Below are 20,911 nucleotides of genomic sequence, written 5' to 3'. Positions count from 1 at the left end.
TGAATGCAACCACAGAGTGTGTGACTTACGATGCTGCGTATTGGAGAAGGTGTTAACCAGTATTGGTGTGGACGAACAGACTGCTCTATTGAGGCGTGATAGCAGATGGATTGACAAGCTAAGTACACTAACTCTGAATAGACTTAATGAGGACTTTAATTTGAGATGTTTTTTGTAGCAACTTTTTGCAATAATTCATGTACCGTCTCTTTAAATTGACCACTCTCTCTCAACCTTTTTGCATTAAGTTTGTGCCCGCCCTATTTGGGGCGTGTTTTTCTATTATGTGAGTCTTATATATGTGAGCACTGAATGTATTTGGTAACACTTGATAAAGGCCTCCGGCCGAAACGTTGTGTTTCTAGCTGTTATGGTACAATAAATATTCTGCTATAATTGCACAAATCCAGGTGGAGACCCGATCTCCCTTTCACTTTGCTGAGCTTCCCCCTGTAAAGGAAGCCAGGTATAGGTGCCCCAGTATAGGTAGCCAGGCATAGTTGCCCCCAGTATAGGAAGCCAGGTATAGTTGCTTCAAGTATAGGTCAGCCAATTATAGTGGCCCCGAGTATAAGTGGCAAGTATAGTTGCCCACAGTATAGGTTAGCCAGTATAGTTGCCCGAGTATAGGTAGCAAGTATTATTGCCCACAGTAAAGGTTAGCCAGGTTGGTGCCCCCAGGAGGTAGCCAGCCTGTCCTCCTCCCTCCCCAGCCACTGCTTATGACAGTGACCGCCGCCTCCTCCATGACAGTCCCATTCTCCCTTGCTACTACAAGACCTCAGATCAACAGCGACCCACAGCGCCGCAGTGAAGGTAAGAGATTGGTTCCTCTGGTAATGGTGCATGTACAGGAAGTAAGTACTTTATGTATATGCGCCGCTCTCCTCCCTTCACTACGGTGCTGCAGTTTGCTGCTGAACTGAGGTCTTGTAGTAACGAGGGGAACCGGAATTGTCCTGGAGGAGGCAGCCGCCATTTAGATGGTAAATGAGCAGCGGCCAGGGAGGGGAGCAAGCAGGATGACGCCTGACACATGACGCCACCTGATGCAAGTCATTCACGTGGCATTATGGGCAGACGCCCCTGGTCTTACAGAGCAGCGAACAAGAAGTAGATCAGTCCTTCAAAGAAAATACCAGGAAGTAAATCAGCCCCTCAGAGAGATAACAGGAAATTGATTAGTCTTACAGAGAAGATAACAGGAAGTAGATCTGTCCTTCAAAGAAGATACTAGGAAGTAGATCAGACTGTCATAGAAGATACAAGGAAGTAGATCAAAGATTATAGAGCAGACATCAGGAAGTAGATCAGTCCTAAAGAGCAGATAAAAGGAAGTAGATCAGTCTTATAGAGAAGATATCAGAAAATAGATCAGTCCTTCAGAGAAAATACCAAGAAGTAGATCAGTCCTTAAGAGAAGATATTAGGAAGTAGATCAGTCTTACCGAGCAGATATCAGGAAATTGATCAGCCGTACAGAAAATAAAACAGGAAGTGGCTTAGTCTCTCAGAAAAGACACCAGAAAGTACACTAGTCTCTTAGAAAAGATACTAGGAATTACATTAGTCTGAAAGAACAGGGTCCGGGAAATTGATCAGTCCTACTGAAAAGATATCAGGAAGTAGATCAGCAATGACTAAGGCAAGATAGGCAGGTTTTTCCAGGAATGTAAGATAGGATTTGTGAAGTTATTATAATCTACTACAATGCATTATAATAAAATGTATCATACCCTTCCCGTCCAGTCCAGCCACTGCTCGCAGAAAATATTAGTTCACAGTTCACTCTTCTTCAAAGGCAACGCTGCAGGAAGCCACTTCCGTTGGAGCAGATGTCGGCCTCCTGCTGTTGCCTAGCAATACAATGCCTCAGCCGTGCCTGTCATCTCTTTGATGACAGCGCGGCTGTTTAATGCAGAGGACAGGCTGGTGCTCTGACTAGGACTCAGAGCGATTGCAAAAGCAGCCGGAAAGAAGTGGTGAGGGATGCTGCAGAGGACGGGGAAGATCACACAGCAATGTGTCAGGTGAGGATAGTGCAGAGGATTGCGCCCTCTGGTGGCTGCGCTCAGAGGCTGTAGCCTGTCCTGCCTCGGCCCGGCCCTGCATACTGCTCTCGGCTTCAGCACCACAACATGCCATGTTGTTTTCATTTTTCAACCCTGCGAGAAGAGGCACTACCTTCAGTGATGATGTCAAAGCCTCCATTTAGCGAAACAGGGGGTTTCGGATTAGCGCCATAGCAGCAATGTAATGCTTCGTGGGGCATGTAAGTGTAATTTGGGGCTCCGGGGGTTGCTGGACCCCGAATTACATTTCCCTCTGAGTTGTGACAACTTGGAGGGGGAATAGTATTTAACGCTACCGGGTAGTTTTGCAGCAGCAGGTAGTCCCAGCGGCTCAGTAACACGTGCGCCCGTTTAGCACCAGACACTGTGTTTTTTTTTAAATTGATCAACAGTTGTGGAGACCTCAGACCAGAGAAGAGTTTAACTGTTTACTCAGCAAATAACTGAAGCAGTTGTTGACTCCTTACCCGATAGGGGCCTCATTAAAGACTTCATGGTGGATTCTGTGATGGTAAATTGTCCAGCCTCCAATGCAGCAAAGCAATCTCAAACGCAAATCTCAATCTCAAACTGAATAACTTCCTCCACCGTGTTTTACAGTTGGTAGAAGGTTCTTATAGAGGAATCCTGTTTTGGTTTATGCCAAACCTCTTCTACAGTAATACTGTGTACAAATAGTTATTTATTTATTTTTTAATTAAAAGTGGGGACCAATCACAAAATTGTGATAATCGATTAATGTTTCATTAAAGAAGTAGAAGAAGGGTGCCAACAAACCATAAATCCATTCAGATGAAAGAGCTTCTCCCTGACTCCCTCACTTCAAAGTTGCCAGGTTAAAAGAGGAACTTCACACTTTGGCAACAACCGTTGTAGGAACTTTGCCCAAGAGATCAGAAGGAATTTGCTGCCTCTCCAGTCCTGGATTGGAATTAGGAGGAGGCAACTGCACTCTGCCACACGTAATTATAATATTGGAAGTTAATTCCGCCAAGGTGTACACCTGATAAAAGAACCACATATTTCTTGCACCTCCGTTATTGTAGAATCAATGTTTTGGACTGACTCAGTTATCCTGGGAATAACATTGATTCTGATCTAGTAAACACTCTACAAACTGTTTTGTCCTCACATGTCGGTCATCATTCTGATAAGCTACTATAGCTAGATGGAGGTACCCACAAAGTGTGTATTAAAAACTGTTTAAAAAGGATTAGTTCACATAACTTTCCCGTGGTTTTCGCAGTAGCCAAAAAAGACAATATAATTTGATTTTGGTCTTAGTGTACAAAGTAGGGTCAGACAAAATGTTTCACAGACATTTCCCACTCCATCTGGTTAATAGTAACCTCAAAGCGTCCCTTTTGGCCAGAGAGAAAATCAGACTCGAGCACCTCAGGAAGCACCTAAAGCTCATGGCTCTCTCTGGCGGAAATTGACTTTTTGTGGTTACTGTTGACCTGATGAAGCTGTAAATTCCCATGAAACCCATTGTCTGACATATTGCCTGATTTGTATATGGTACATACACTTCACCACTTGTCTCTTTAGAAATAGCCTACACTTAATCCTACAGTTACTCCCCAGTGTTTTACTACTTGTGTGAAACGTCTTCATAAAAATGAGAAACAAAACAGTATGTTACAACCTGGGCTGTAGCATCGGAGTCGAGGCAATTTTTGGATGCCTGGAGTCAGTGGTTTCATAAACTGAGGCGTTGGAGTCAGATGATTGTGTATCTACTCCATAGCCCTGCTAGGGCTGTGGAGTCGGAACAATTTTTTGTTTTTTCAGAGTCAGTGGTTTCATAATTTTGTACTGATTCCACAGCCCTGGTTACAACTGATATGATGACTTAGTACAATATTGTTCATCATGTCTCAAAAACTCCCAGACTAAACATACAAATTAAACTCTAGTAGACACGTGTATGAGGACTGCCGTCCCCAGGCATTGAGGCCAACATTTCAGGGCCAGGTACTGCACAGAGGTGTCACTAGACTTAAAGACCTCTTAGTCAATCACCCTCCCTCACCTTTTCTCATGAATGAAGAGATACTGTGGTCAAACAAGCCATCTGGAACACTGGAGTAATTGGCCATTGAATTATCTTTCATGGCTTCAAATGTGGTGTGTTGACAGATCTTTTCCAGCACTTCTTCCGACAGCTCCTTCCCCAAAAACTTCATCACTTTTCTGATCTCCCGTTTGGGATCCTGTTTGTCGAAGTTTTAAAAACAAGCTTAGAGACAATACATAAATAAGAGACTGATTGATAAGTAGACTACGGTAGAATCTCGTTATAGTAAACGCTGATATAGTAAACCTCTGGATATAGTAAACTCAGCCCTCAGGTCCCAGCAAATGCATCTGTATATATCTACAATGTATGACCAATTCTGATATAGTAAATGTCTGATATAGTAAACTATTTTTCCACGGATCAGCTGATTTTGGCGCATGGCTCTGAGAGCCGAGCAACGAAACTGGGCGCCTCATAGTAGCAATGCTATGCTGCACGGGGCGCGTACCGGAAATTTGGGGCTCTGGTGTGTAACGATTGGTGTCAGCGAGAACAGATTTCTCTGATTATTGGTGATCTGCAGTATCACCAATAATACAGATGCTATACCTGATTATGTGTGATCTGCAGAATCACCAATATTACTGGTATAATACTGGCAGAAACAGGACAACCAATGTAAGGGTAGGTGTTTGGTGCAACAGTAATGATAGAGATACCCGCTTTCCCAGAGGAGCTGGGAGATAGGAATATCTCTATATAACACAGGAATACAAACTCCAGCAAGCTGGAGATACAGACAATAATGAGATAGTTCACCCGAGGCGAGGGTAGAACTATAATTAACAACCGTACTGGTCACCCGAGGTGCGGGTGACTCAGACTGTAGTGTAGCCATTATCACCTGAGGGGCAGGTATAAAAGATAGTACTGTAGTGACTATTCACCTGAGGAGCAGGTGATTTAGACTGTACTGCAACTACTGACCGCCTGAGGAGCAGGTGATTCAGACTGTACTGCAGTTAGTAATCTCCTGAGGAGCAGATGATTCAGACTGTACTGCAGCTACTGACCACCTGAGGGGCAGGTGATTCAGATAGTACTGCAGTCAGTATTCACCTGTGAAGCAGGTGATGCTAGCAGAGGATCCCTCACCAGTGACTAGGCTCACTGGTGAGGACAGGAGAGTCAGACAAGCAGGTTTGGCAACGAGCGGACAGATACGGTACAGAGACAGAAAGCTAGATCAGAGTAGTGTTTCAGGCAGAGTCGGCAATTATATCAGATAGGCAAAGGTACAGGATCAGTAAACAGAAAAGTAGTCAAGCTAGCAGAAGTTCATGAGAGATAATACAAATCAATTAGTACTTTAAGCTATCAACAGAATCTGGCTAAGTGTGGATCCCCAGCTCCAGCTGGTTCTAGCACACTTTGGGATCTGACTAGGTCTGAGTGCTAACACGTAGCATATGCAACAGCAGACGCGGAACAACTGAATGACCTGTCCTATATATACTGCGAGCGCTCCACAGTGCCGCCCCAGTCACTCAACCAATCCGGAGCATAGCTAGAGTCAGCTGATCGCCTGATCAGCTGACTCCCCTTCTAGTTGCATAAAGGTCCTGTCGCCTGGTGCGCATGCACGTAGCCCTTAGTCTATGAGCAATAGAAGGACCAGGCAAAGCACCAGCGTGTAACTGCGCAACGGAAACCGCCGGCTGCGACGTGGAGATAGCCGCCATGCCGCTTGCTGTTGCGGCCGTATCTCCGCTATCCATTACAGTACCCCCCTCCCCCTGAGGAGTGGACCCCGGACACTTCCTACCCAGTTTCTCCGGGTGTAACTCATGAAACTCTTTCTTTAACTCCTCCGCATGCATGCGACAATCCGGCACCCAAGTTCTCTCCTCTAGGCCATACCCCCTCCAATGGACCAGGTACTGTACAGAATTCTGCACCAATCGAGAATCCAATATCTTCTCGATCTCATACTCAGGTTGGTCTGAATCCTCACGGGGGGGGGGGGGGGGGGGGGGGGGTGAGGAATCCACATGCACAGCAGGCTTGAGTAAGGAAACATGGAATGATCTCACACCTCTCATGCTGGCTGGGAGATCAATCACATATGTCACATCATTAATCTTTTTGGACACAGGGTATGGGCCCATGAATCTAGGTCCTAACTTAGGTGATGGTTGCTTCAACGCTAGATGTCGAGTAGACACCCACACTTTATCTCCTGGGGAAAACTTCCAATCTTCAGACCGTCTCTTATCCACCTGTTTTTTCTGAGTCTGGAAGGCTTTCCCCAGATTTCTCTTCACTAAGACCCAAATCTCCCTCAAAGCCCTTTGCCAATCTTCTAGGGCCGGAAAAGGAGAAGATGCCACTGGCAAAGGAAAAAACTTAGGAGATCTCCCCGAGACCACCTGAAATGGAGAAAAACCTGAATAAGAACTCTTCAGATTATTATGCGCAAACTCCGCAAATGGCAGGAACTTTACCCAATCTGATTGCGCATCTGCCACATAACATCTAAGAAATTGTTCCAAAGACTGGTTAAACCTTTCGGTCTGTCCATTGGTCTGTGGGTGGTAGCCTGATGAAAATGAAAGGTTCATATTGAGCTGATGGCAAAAGGTTCTCCAGAATTTTGACACAAACTGGACTCCCCTATCTGACACTACATTTTCCGGAATGCCATGCAGCCGGAAAATGTGCTGGATGAAGAGATCAGCCAATTCCTGGGCCAAGGGGAGTCCCTTCAGAGGCACGAAATGAGCCATTTTACTGAACCTATCAACTACCACCCAGATGACCATCTTGCCTTCAGAGCTGGGGAGTTCTCCCACAAAATCCATAGACAAATGAGTCCAGGGTTCATTTGGCACTGGTAGAGACTGAAGTGTACCCACCGGTGCCTGACGAGATGGCTTACTTCTGGCACACACAGAGCATTCCCTTACAAACTCCTTGCACTTAAGTGCCAAAGATGGCCACCATACACATCTAGCCAAAAGGTCTTGAGTTCGGGCAGCTCCGGGATGCCCTGCATTCTTATGGGTATGGAATAGTTGCAAGAGTTGTAAGTGAAAGGGAAGTGGTACAAAGAGAACCCCCTCGGGCTTCCCTTCTGGGATATCCTATTGGTAAGGCCCTAAAGTAACTGCCTAATCCTCCCAGGTTTTCGTGGCTGCTACCACCAGTTTCTGAGGTAAGATGGTCTCAGAGGTTGCAGGCAGAACTGTCTCAGGCTCAAAGCACCTAGACAATGCATCTGCTTTGACATCCTTACTTCCTGGGGTGTACGTTATCACGAATCTGAACCTTGAAAAGAACAGGGACCAGCGGGCCTGTCGGGGACTGAGTCTTTTGGCCCCTTCAATGTACTCCAATTTTTTCTGATCAGTATAAACTGTAATTGTATGTTCTGCCCCTTCAAGCCAATGACGCCACTCTTCAAAGGCTAACTTAATGGCCAGAAGCTCCCGATTGCCAATATCGTAGTTCCTCTTAGCTGGAGAGAACCTACGAGAAAAGAAGGCACAGGGATGAAGTTTTCCTTGTAAGCCAGAGCGCTGAGACAGTACAGCCCCAACCCCAATCTCTGATGCATCTACCTCAACGATGAAGGGGAAAGTGACATCCACGTGTCTCAGAATGGGAGCAGAACAAAATAGCTTTTCAAGCGTCGCAAAGGCAGACTGTGCCTCTGCTGACCAATGGTAAGTGTCAGCCCTTTTTTTGGTAAGGTTGGTTAGGGGCGACACTACAGAGGAAAACCCTTTGATGAACTTCCTGTAGTAATTGGCGAAGCCAAGAAATCTCTGGAGTGCCTTCAAACCTACAGGTTGCGGCCACTCCAACACAGCAGAAACCTTTTTAGGATCCATGGAAAGTCCTGAAGTGGAAATAATATATCCCAGAAAAGGAACTTGAGTGACCTCAAAGAGGCACTTCTCCAACTTGGCGTACAACGAGTTCTGCCTTAATTTACGTAACACAAACTTCACATGTTTACGATTTCCGTTAGGTTGGGAGAAAAGATCAGTATATCGTCCAAATACACAAGAATGAATCTTCCCAGAACCTCCCTAAAAACTTCATTAATCAATTCTTGGAAGACGGCAGGCGCATTACACAACCCGAAGGGCATGACCAGATACTCGTAGTGCCCGTCAGGCATGTTGAACGCCGTCTTCCATTTGTCACCGTCCCTAATGCGTACCAGGTTGTATGCCCCTCGAAGGTCCAGTTTACAGAAAATACTGGCATTAGTCACCTGAGCAAACAGATCATCTATCAAAGGCAGTGGATAGCGATTTTTCACTGTGATCTTATTCAACCCCCGATAGTCAATACAAGGTCTGAGCCCACCGTCCTTCTTCTGCACAAAAAAGAACCCAGCTCCCGCTGGGGATCTGGAAGGACGGATGAAGCCCTTGGCCAAATTTTCCTTAATGTATTCCTGCATAGCCAGCTTCTCGGGCCCAGACAAATTATAGAGATGACCCCTAGGAGGCATACAACCTGATCTTAACTCAATGGGACAATCGAAACTTTGATGGGGTGGGAGTTTGTCTGCTGATTTGGGACAAAACACGTCAGAAAACTCTGCGTACTGCACTGGCACCCCTTTCACCTGAACCTTCGTGGCACAAACAGCAACTCTCTCCAAACAATGATGATGACAATGGGTTGACCAGCTCTGTAGCTGACCGGATGCCCAGTCAATCTGAGGGGAGTGTAGTTGCAACCAGGGCATACCGAGGATAATGGTAGAGGTTGCCATTTGCAGAACAAAGAACTGTAGTTTCTCCTTATGTAGCACCCCTATAGTAGATAACAACAAGGGAGTCTGGGAAAGAGTCTGTCCACACTGTAATGGAGAATCATCTACCGCTGTGACCAGAATCTGACGATGCACCGGGAGTAAAGGAATACCCAATTTTTTCACAAAGTCATAGTCTATAAAATTAGCTGCAGAGCCCGAGTCCACTAATGCCTCAGTGGCCATGGCCCGACCCTCCCAGGTAATGGAGCAAGGGGGGAGCAAACGGTTATTGTTTAGAGGTAAAAACGGCTCGCCTAGGGTATTACCTCTGACTACACCTAGGCGGCAGTGTTTCCCTATTTCTTAGGACAATTCTGGACAATATGACCCTCCTCGGAACAGTATAGACAGAGTCTTTCTGACCTTCTGCGATTCTTTTCCACTTGCGTAAACCTAGAGTGACCGAACTGCATCGGTTCGTCTTGAGGTGACGAGGGTGGAGAGGAGGCGTAGGAAACAGCGTTTATCCCACGAGCCTGTCTTTGATAATGAAGGCGGTGATCAACCCGTACCGCCAACGAAATTGCTTCGTCTAGGGATTTAGGTTCAGGATGCCCTAACATCAAATCAGAAACTGCATCAGACAATCCTGACAGGAAACAGTCTAACAATGCATACGTTCCCCATCTAGCTGATACAGCCCACCTCCTAAACTCTGCGGCATAAACCTCCACCGGATTACGGCCCTGCCTGAGAGTCTTTAGTTTCCTTTCAGCAGTGATAGCAATATCCGGATCATCGTATATAATGGACATGGCCTTAAAAAACTCCTGAACTGAAGATAAGGCCTTATGCTCAGCCTGCAGACTATATGCCCATGTTTGTGAATCTCCTGACAGTAGGGTCTTTATAAATGTTACCCTCTGGTTCTCAGATCCTGACAGATTGGGCCTCAACTCAAAATAAGACAACACAAGATTCCTGAAATTCTGAAAGTCAGATCTATGCCCAGAAAACTGTATCAATAGTCATTTGAAGTACCTGAACAGCCCCAGACAGTTGTGTAATCTGGGTTTGATGGTTAATGATCACCCCGGAAAGGTTGTTTACCGCGGTGGTCAGGACTTCAACATGACTACGCAGTGCATCCATAATGTTTGGTCTGCTGTTCGGTAACGATTGGTGTCAGCGAGAACAGATTTCTCTGATTATTGGTGATCTGCAGTATCACCAATAATACAGATGCTATACCTGATTATGTGTGATCTGCAGAATCACCAATAATACTGGTATAGCCAGAAACACGACAACCAATGTAAGGGTAGGTGTTTGGTGCAACAGATACCCGCTTTCCCAGAGATAGGAATATCTCTGTATAACACAGGAATACAAACTCCAGCAAGCTGGATATACAGACAATTATGAGATAGTTCACCCGAGGCGCGGGTAGAACTATAATTAACAACCGTACTGGTCACCCGAGGGACGGGTGACTCAGACTGTAGTGTAGCCACTATCACCTGAGGGGCAGGTAGAAAGGATAGTACTGTAGTGACTATTCACCTGAAGAGCAGGTGATTCAGACTGTACTGCAGCTACTGACCACCTGAGGAGCAGGTGATTCAGACTGTACTGCAGTTAGTAATCTCCTGAGGAGCAGATAATTCAGACTGTACTGCAGCTACTGACCACCTGAGGGGCAGGTGATTCAGATAGTACTGCAGCCAGTATTCACCTGTGAAGCAGGTGATGCTAGCAGAGGATCCCTCACCAGTGACTAGGCTCACTGGCGAGGACAGGAGAGTCAGACAAGCAGGTTTGGCAACGAGCGGACAGATACGGTACAGAGACAGAAAGCTAGATCAGAGTAGCGTTTCAGGCAGAGTCGGCAATTATATCAGATAGGCAAAGGTACAGGATCAGTAAACAGAAGAGTAGTCAAGCTAGCAGAAGGTCATAACAGATAATACAATTCAATCCTCAGCTCCTGCTGGTTCTAGCACACTTTGAGATCTGACTAGGTCTGAGTGCTAACACGTAGCATTTGCAACAGCAGACGCGGAACAACTGAATGACCTGTCCTATATATACTGCAAGCGCTCCACAGCGCCGCCCCAGTCATTCAACCAATTCGGAGCATAGCTGGAGTCAGCTGATCGCCTGATCAGCTGACTCCCCTTCTAGTTGCATAAAGGTCCTGTCGGCTGGCGCGCGCGCATAGCCCTTAGTCTATGAGCAATAGAAGGACCCGGCAAAGCACCAGCGTGTAACTGCGCGGCGGAAACCGCCGGCTGAGACGCAGAGATAGCCGCCATGCCGCTTGCTGTTGCGGCAGTATCTCTGCTATCCATTACATGGTGGCTGTCAGACCATGAATTACATCTCCCTCTGAGTTTAGACAACTTGGAGGGGGAATAGTATTTAATGCCGCCTCTGAGTTTAGTAGCAGCAGTGAGAGCCGTCATTTGTCTCTTGCCGCGCCGAACTTAGCGGTGCTGAAATAATATGCACCCATTTTTCCAGGTCCCATGGAGTTTACTATAAAGGGATTCTACTGCATACAAGACAGATAGATAGAAAGCCCTATGTAACATGTCACAATGTTTCGGAACACTGGAAACTCTATCACCCTCCACCCACTATAGAAAGGCAACAAGATAGACATTTGTACTGTCCTTAGATTCTGATTTGTATACATCTGAAAACCTTCTATATGTACGGTACAAGTACGAGGCTTGTCACCCATTGGGTTAACATGTAGTGATCAGTTTTCACAGTGAGAGTGTTATCTTATTACTCCAGTTGTAAAGTTATTGCCTCTCTGTAGTTATTCTTACATGCAGTAGATAGGGAGGGGAGGAGCACACGAAGGTAGGATGTAGCTCTGCCCCACATGATTACAGCCAGCTTTCAGCTTGTGAATGGCAGCCAGGGAAGACGAGTGAGAGAGAGAGAGAGAGAGAGAGAAGGCTCTGCCTGTGTGTGTGTGTGTGTGTGTGTGTGTGTATGTCTGTGTGTATGCATAGGCTTGATGTCTCTATTGTCCTCCCTCCCTGTGTGCCTGCTGCGTATTTCTCTATCTATGTACACAGTCCCCTTCTGTATAGAATACTACAGTGTTCTCTCCAGAACTCTCCAGAACTTTTTTCTAGCCGAGTGGCATGAAAAAGTAGCTGGGTGGGGCGTGATGGGGGAAAGAAGGACGCTGCCTACAGCATAGGGGGAGAATGAGGAGGTGAACTGATGACAGCAGGGCGCTCACCAAAATTAGCCGGGTGCTCCACCAGGCTAATTTTGTTGAGCACCCGGCTGTCATCAGCTCATCTCCTCATTCTCCCCCTATGCTGTAGGCAGAGTCCTTAAAGGACAACCGAAGTGAGAAGAATATGGAGGCTGCCATATTTCTTTCTATTTAAACAATACCAGTTGCCTGGCTGCCCTGCTGATCTATTTGGCTGCAGGAGTGTCGGAGTTACACCAGAAGCAAGCATGCAGCTAATCTTGTCAGATCTGACAATTATGTTAGACACACCTGAGCTACTGCATGCTTGTTCAGGTTCTAAAAGTATTAGCGGCAGAGGATCAGCAGGACAGGCAAGCAACTGGTATTGCTTAAAAGGAAATACATTTGGCAGCCTCCATATACCTCTAACTACAGCTGTCCTTTAATTCCCCCCGTCGTGCCCCACCCAGCTACTTTTTAAAAGACAGCAAGCAATGGGCAATGTTTTAAAAGAGCCCGGGGAGAACACTGTACTACAAAAATGAAGCAGACCGCTCAGAATCCTGCAGTTTGCATTTCTTTCGACAGCTCTGGCCAGGTGATAATTCCTTACACTCTTTACAGTTGTTAAATCACTTGCATTCCTCTCTGTGAATTAACATCCTGTCTTTAAGTTTAGGATTAAGTTGTTAACTTAAGGATTTAGTCATTAACTTTAGGAATCTATGCATAACTTTAAGGACAGAATCCTTATTTAAGGTTTGCCTGAGGTAAAAACAGATCAGAAACATTATTAAAGACAGGAGATAAGCTTAGTGAATTGTGGCCAATTAATCATTATCATTAATGAGCTCAACAACTGACTGCTGACACAAGGCGGACAAAGGCATAACTATGGGGAAATGAGATGCAGGACAGCTCCAACTACTTATGCACCCTTCCTCCACTTCTTACTCACTCTTCATCCACTACTTACTCACCTTTCCTCAACTATTGAATTTGACCCCAACACCTTTCATAGCAGATGCTGTTATGTTCACACTAATTTAGTAATAATAATGTACCTGGAGGGACTTATGGTGGCCATGCTTGTTTTCTGATAAAGGGCAAGCTCAGGGGCATGGTGCCACCATAGGGGAAAAGGGTGTCAATGTTGGGGGGGGGGGGGGGGGCACGTGGAACACTGAAGAGGACCATTCTGAGTTTTTCTAGATGGGTTGCATAATTTCATAATTTTTATTTACACCTGGCGCAGATGTTCTTTATTATCTTACCTCCTTCATGTCCTCAAAAAATAAGTACAGGATTTTATGTTTGTCTTTAGCATTCCACCAACCAATCACATGATCAAACCAGCTTCCCCAGGCCACTATAAAAGGCAGGAACAGGAGTCAGTAGTAACCAGAATCATTATCACTCCAAAGAGAAATTTCATTTATTTGTATTGTTTGAAAAAAAAACCTGCATTTAAAGGAATACTATTGATTAACATGTTTTTTTAACCTGGGATTGAGAGAGTTCCTGAAGTGCTGGTAAATAATGATTTATACATTTCACTTGCTTATCTCTTTTGTTTACTGTAACACGATTCTTTCACTCTAAACTGACGGCAGTCTGCTCTAATCTGATGGCAGAATGAGCCATGAGGGGAGAGGGAATTCCCTCACAGTGCCTCTGTTAACCCTGTGTGTGTGAGAGAAAGTCCTGTGTCCTGTATCTCTGACTGAAATGTCTGAAGAGAGCAGAGTTACTTTTTATAAACATTTGTAATTGTCTGTGACACCACAGCTTTTCATACTTTTTTTTGCTTTCAGAGAAAAACACTCTGTAGTCTGATATGCAAAAAACAACACTGGCTGTGCATTGAAGCAGACACTTCTTTTGCAAATGATTTGTTCCAATAGTGCTAATTCCCACACACAATGAATTAAAGCTTTTGCCTCCGATATTTAACATGAAAAGTAGGAAAATGTTTACACGGCTACTTATACATTATTTGTACATTGTCATTTTAGAACACTTGGTTTGATAGTGTTCCTTTAATATCAATACCTGATTGTTCCTTGAGTCTTAAAGGATACTAAGTAGTAAAAAAAATATATAAATGGGGCCTTCAAAAACATCTTTATAAAATAAAAATACTAAATATATGTCTGTGTAATCAATGTATGTATAAATCTCCCCACCTTTTTTTAGTAATAATTGTGCGGATATGCTTCTTCTGGCCACTGCAAAGACCACTGGGAAAAAATAGCCATTGTGTTGCTAGAGGGCGCTTCACTATGAACAAACCTGTGATAGTCAATGAGATGCAAATCATTTTGATTTGATGCTGCATTATGAACATTTTGTATGCAAATGTATGCAACTTGAAAATGAACCAAACAAATCCTGCTGAGGTAAAATTCAATTGCTCCATTTTCATGCTGCACAAATTTGCATACAAAATTTGCATAATCCTGCATCAACTCAAAATTATTTGCATCTTATTGAGAATCCCTACCTGGGATCTCTAAAGTGAGGGAGGCTAATGACAGGAAGAAGGGGGAGGGACTAACGTTGCTCCTCTCTTCCTCCTATTACATGATGGCACCTGCAGCCTCTACGTAAAATGGGAGTAACATCAGACAGGACCTCTTAACTCCAAGTTCACTGTTGTGTATTTGGCATTACTGTACTAGGGGTAAGCCAACACTAGTCCTAACTAACACTAACTCTTAGTTAACTTACTTAATGTTAATAAATGTTAATTAATACATTTTCAATTACAACTGAAATTTAATTTAACATGTTTTAATTCATTAATTTTAATTAACGTAGTTAATAAACTTAGTTGATTAAAGGGAAGGTCCTAGGAGGATAAAAATAAAAAATCCACTTACCCGGGGCTTCCTCCAGCCCCTGGCAGCTGTCCTGTGCCCTCGCCGCAGCTCTGGTGTCTCCCGATCCCCTCAGGTGGAAAAGCGGACCTCGCCAGGTTGGCATCCAGGTCGACTTCTCATGTGCTCCAGCGTGCGGCTCACTTAGTCGCACTGATGTCAATCGGACTGTAATGTGCAGAGCTACTGTGCCTGCGCAGTACAGTATGGATGACATCAGCGCGACTACGTGAGACACACGATGGAATGCAAGCAGGCTTCTGGTACCGGAAGGGACTCCGGGCCACCGGCAGGGAGTAGAGCTGCGGCGAGGGCACAGGACAGCTACCAGGGGCTGGAGGAAGCCCCAGGTAAGTGGATTTTTTTTTATTTTTATCCCCGGATGTATCCTTTAATGTTAGCTTAATTAGTTGCTAACTAACACTAGGTGTAACAAGGCAAGGAAATGAACAGCGCTATTTAAAAACAGATAAATGCCTACCTGCAAGAGAGTGCAAGCCCCACTTGTGGGATAAAATACACACCTAGCATACACATGACCTGTCTACCACTGGAGGATGTTGGCCTCCTGTAACAGCTTGCATGCAACTTGTTAAGTACTCGTCCCTCCCACTGCGGATAAGTCATCCTCGATGGGAGGGGACCTAACACTAACTAAATCCTAACCTATGTATATGCATAGCCTGGGTGCGGCTAATCAAATAAAATCGAAAATTGAAAATTGCGCAAAAGGTGGATCAGCGCATCACCAGGCCGCCTCCGAATGGCCTCCAATCAGAGGTGCGCTGAGCTCCCCCAGAAACTGCAAACACACCTTGAACCCAAACAGAAGCTCTGCATATACACCAAAAGCAAGGCTGCTAAGTGGGAGCAGCTGACCAAAAATGAATTAAATTAGTACATGGCAAAGAAATGAACAGCACTACTTAAAAACAGATAAGTGCCTACCTGCAAAAGAGTGCAAGCCCCACTTGTGGGATAAAATACACACCGAGCATACACATAACCTGTCTACTACTGGAGGATGTTGGTTTTTCAGCTGCTCCCACTTAACAGCCTTGCTTTTGGTGTACAGGTCCTTCTAAAAAAAATAGCATATTGTTATAAAGTTCATTATTTTCTGTAATGTACTGATAAACATTAGACTTTCATATATTTTAGATTCATTACACACAACTGAAGTAGTTCAAGCCTTTTATTGTTTTAATATTGATGATTTTGGCATACAGCTTATGAAAACCCAAATTTCCTTTCTCAAGAAATAAGCATATTTCCTCTAAAATATATGAAAGTCTAATGTTTATCAGTACATTACAGAAAATAATGAACTTTATCACAATATGCTAATTTTTTGAGAAGGTGACAGGAGCGGCGGCCACGGGGAGGGGAGGAGCGAGAGGCCAGACCTGTACGGCACACCAGGCAACATCCCGCGGCACACTAGTGTGCCGCGGAACAGCGGTTGAAAAACGCTGATCTAGAGTGTTGGGTCTTGCGTCTCTCAACTCTCTCTTCACAATATCCCACAGATTCTCTATGGGGTTCAGATCAGGAGAGTTGGCAGGCCAATTGAGCACAGTAATACCATGGTCAGTTAACCATTTAGTTTTGGCACTGTGAGCAGGTGCCAGGTCTTGCTGAAAAATGAACTCTTCATCTCCATAAAGCTTTTCAGCAGATGGAAGCATGAAGTGCTTCAAAATCTCCTGATAGCTAGCTGCATTGACCCTGCCCTTGATAAAACACAGTGGACCAACACCTGCAGCTGACATGGCACCCCAAACCATCACTGACTGTGGGTACTTGACACTGGACTTCAGGCATTTTAGCATTTCCCTCTCCCCAGTCTTCCTCCAGACTCTGGTACCTTGATTTCCGAATGACATGCAAAAGTTGCTTTCATCCGAAAAAAGTACTTTGGACCACTGAGCAACAGTCCAGTGCTGCTTCTCTGTAGCCCAGGTCAGGCGCTTCTGCCGCTGTTTCTGGTTTCAAAAGTGGCTTGACCTGGGGAATGCGGCACCTGTAGCCCATTTCCTGCACACGCCTGTACACGGTGGCTCTGGATGTTTCTACTCCAGACTCAGTCCACTGCTTCTGCAGTTTCCCCAAGGTCTGGAATCGGTCTTTCTCCACAATCTTCCTCAGGGTCCGGTCACCTCTTCTCGTTGTGCAGCATTTCTGCCACACTTTTTCCTTCCCACATACTTTGCACTGAGGGGCCTTAATACAGCACTCTGGGAACAGCCTATTCATTTAGAAATTTCTTTCTGTGTCTTACCCTCTTGCTTGAGGGTGTCAATGATGGTCTTCTGAACAGCAGTCAGGTCGGCAGTCTTACCTATGATTGCGGTTTTGAGTAATGAACCAGGCTGGGAGTTTTTAAAGGCCTCAGGAATCTTTTGCAGGTGTTTAGAGTTAATTAGTTGATTCAGGTGATTAGGTTAATAGCTCGTTTAGAGAACCTTTTCAGGATATGCTAATTGTTTGAGATAGGAATTTTGGGTTTTCATGAGCTGTATGCCAAAATCATCAATGTTGTGTGTAATGAATCTAAAATATATGAAAGTCTAATGTTTATCAGTACATTACAGAAAATAATGAACTTTATCACAATATGCTATTTTTTTTAGAAGGACCTGTATCTGCAGAGCTTCTGTTTGGGTTCAAGGTGCGTTTGCAGTTTCTAGGGAGGCTCAGCACACCTCTGATAGGAGGCCATTCGGAGGCGGCCTGGTGATGTGCTGATCCACCTTTTGTGCACTAGGTGTAACAACACTAGGCAAAGAGAAGCATGCTTTGCATGGATGGTAAAACAATTTAACAGAACTCACATTCACCCTTCATGAACTTCTCCAAATACTGCTCCCAGGTTCCGGGTTCCGGCTGGGCCCTATTCATCAGCTCGAAGAAATAGTAGGACACCAGGCTGTCCTTGGCATTCCGGGCAACGTAAATGATCTGTAAGCATCAGAAGGTTCTATCAAGTTTTTAGGTCAGCTAGACATCATTCTGAAGACTTTTCTGCTCTGAAATTATTTCTAAATCAAAATTGTATCCCAGACTTTATCAGAATGTTTCAATTACCTAAAAAGAGGGAAGCCTCTGAATCCTAAAGAGGCTTCCCACTCCGTAAAAACAGAGGCACCAAAAGGATAAAACATACAATAAGTATATTAAAAAAGATAAAAATAAGGGGAAGTAACACTTTCCTCCCCATTGAAGAGTCAGTAAGATATAATCATCAAAAAAGTTTTAATAAGTGCTCCAAAGTACTTATTAAAGAGGATCTGTATTGATAAAAAAATGACCTTGGGGGTTCTCACCTCAGAAGGGCTAAGCCTCTGGATCATATCGAGGCTCCCCCCATCCTCCTCCTTCCCACGGTGGCAGCGATAGAGCTCCCCGAATGACGAGGATGTAAATATTTACCTTCCCGGCTCCAGCGCAAAAATAAATATTTTAAAAAATACATAAATAGTTGCCTTAGGGTTTTTTTTTTAAATATGTATTTTATGAGTGTATACTACTGTTCTACTACATAAAGGCTTGTCATTATGGACCAGACACAAGTAAAAAAAACAGAAAAATTACACCTATATTGCCAAATAATATATTGCGGCCATACATCATACATTGTGATAGGGACATAATTTATATGGTGTAATAACCAGGAAACATGGGCAAATAAAATGTGTGGTTTTTATTAGGATAGCATGTTTTATTTTAAAACTATAATGGCTCAAAATTTAGAAATAATGATTTTTTGTGTATTATACCATTAAAATGCAAAAAGAATAAAATAATTTCTAGCAAAATGTACCACCCAACGAAAAGCCTAATTGGGGGTGAAAAAAACAAGGTTTTGATCATTTTGTTGTGATAAGTAGTAATAGTTATTGGCAAATAAATAGGAGAAGAGCTGAAATGTGAAAATTGCTCTGGTCCCTTAGTGGTGAAGAGGTTAAAACATGTTTTTCTTTTTTGGGGGGGATATTTCATTAAAATGTACAGTATTTTTCTACATTTATAATCTATGTGTCATAAGCACTTTTTTACAAAACATCAAAATGAACGTCCGCTTACTCATGCAAATCCTCATGCGAATCCACTTACAATAATCATGCAGCAATCAATGCTGTCCCTACAGCTAATTTAAAAGCTGAGATCTTCGTTACAAGAATAAAGTCTCTTACGTAGTCACATACACCGCGTAGAGGTAGCCCAGTGGCGTATGTGTCCTAACTCTGGCCCTGTAACTAGAGATGTCGCGAACCTCCGATTTTCGGAGGTTCGGTTTGTGCGAAGTTTCGCAAACCACAATAGACTTCAATGGGTAGGCGAACTTTCAAAACTGGAAACACTCATGCTGGCCAGAAAAGTGATGGAAAAGATGTTTCAAGGGGTCTAACACCTGGAGGGGGGCATGGCGGAGTGGCATACACACCAAAAGTCCCGGGGAAAAATCTGGATTTGGCGCAAAGCAGCGTTTTAAGGGCAGAAATCACATTGAATGATAAATTGCAGGCCTAATTCACAGTTGCCAAGGCCAATTGCAGAAGAACAAGGAGGACAGCGAGGAAGCGATAAGCCTGTAGGGGGTGGGAGGAATCCCCAGGTATGTATAATCCCCCCCCCCCCTTAAGTCCTGGACCCTGTTGGTGGTGGCAGAAAAGGCAAGCAGCCTGCAGGCAGAGATGCTGTGTGTGGGGACTGACTTAGTCTTCGGGCGGGCAGTAGCCCTCTGGGATCCATGCCTCATTCATTTTGATAAAGGTAAGGTACTGAACACTTTTGTGACTTATGCGACTTCTCTTCTCAGTGACAGTGCCTCCAGCTGCACTGAAGTTCCTTTCTGACAGGATGCTTGCGGCAGGGCAAGAGAGAAGTTGTATGGCAAATTGAGACAGCTCTGGCCACAGGTCAAGCCTGTGCACCCAGTAGTCCAAGGGTTCATCGTCGCTGCTCGCAGTGTCTACATCCACATTTAAGGCCAGGTAGTCGGCTACCTGCCGGTCCAGGCATTGGTGAAGGGTGGATCCGGAAGGGCTACGGTGAGGCGTAGGACTAAAGAATGTCTGCATGTCCGACATCATCATGAGATCGCTGGAGCGTCCTGTCCTTGCCTGCGTGGACATGGGAGGAGGAGGATTACTGCCAGTGGTACCTTTACTGTGTTGTGCTGTCACATCACCCTTAAACGCATTGTAAAGCATCATTGCCAGCTTGTTCTGCAAGTGCTACATCCTTTCCGCCTTCTGTTGAGTTGGTAACAGGTCCGCCACTTTGTGCCTGTACCAAGGGTCTAGTAGCGTGGCCACCCAGTACAGCTCATTCCCCTTGAGTTTTTTGATACGGGGGTCCCTCAACCGGCTGGACAACATGAAAGAGGTCATCTGCACAAAGTTGGATCCAGACGTACTATCCATCTCCTCTTGCTCTTCCTGAGTGACGTCACGTAAGTCCTCTTCCTCCCCAGCCACGAACAGTACCATGGGAACGTGGAGCAGCACAAGCCCCCTGTGATGGCTGCTGCGGTTGTTCTTCTGCCGCCGCCTCTTCCTCCTCCACAGAAACACCTTCCTCATCATCCGAGTCTGACTCCTCTTCTTCCCCACACGACTCCTCTTCTTCCTCCTCCTCCTCCCTCTGTGCTGCCGCAGGTGTTGAGGAAACATCTGGTTCGGATGAAAATTGCTCCCACGACTCCTCCTGCCGTAACTGTTCTTCTTCACGCTCCACTACAGCTTTATCCACCACTCTACGCACGGCATGCTCCAGGAAGTAAGCGTAGGGGATCAAGTCGCTGAAGGTTCCTTCAGCACGACTCACCACGTTGGTCACCTCCTTGAATGGCCACATGATCCTGCATGCATTTCGCATCAGTGTCCAGTTGTTGGGCCACAACATCCCCATATTGTGTCCTTCTACTGTAATTGT

At 44.9% G+C, this 20,911-nt stretch overlaps 1 protein-coding gene across 1 annotated transcript in view; it reads right to left on the bottom strand.

Moving 5' to 3' along the window:
* Positions 1–20,911, bottom strand: part of LOC137525461 (sulfotransferase 1C1-like) — a 71,817-nt gene that overhangs the window by 4,580 nt on the left and 46,326 nt on the right. Inside the window, exons 5-7 of the mRNA XM_068246559.1 lie at positions 17,806–17,932; positions 13,367–13,461; positions 4,108–4,288 (exon numbers count right to left, since the gene is read on the bottom strand). Coding sequence (XP_068102660.1) covers positions 4,108–4,288; positions 13,367–13,461; positions 17,806–17,932 — 403 coding nt within the window. The remainder of the gene's footprint in view (positions 1–4,107; positions 4,289–13,366; positions 13,462–17,805; positions 17,933–20,911) is intronic.

Source organism: Hyperolius riggenbachi, chromosome 7 (assembly GCF_040937935.1).
Source record: "Hyperolius riggenbachi isolate aHypRig1 chromosome 7, aHypRig1.pri, whole genome shotgun sequence".
In the NCBI taxonomy this organism is placed as follows: domain Eukaryota; kingdom Metazoa; phylum Chordata; class Amphibia; order Anura; family Hyperoliidae; genus Hyperolius; species Hyperolius riggenbachi.
Note: the sequence above shows the minus strand (reverse complement) of the source record. Positions and strands in the feature narration are given on the sequence as shown.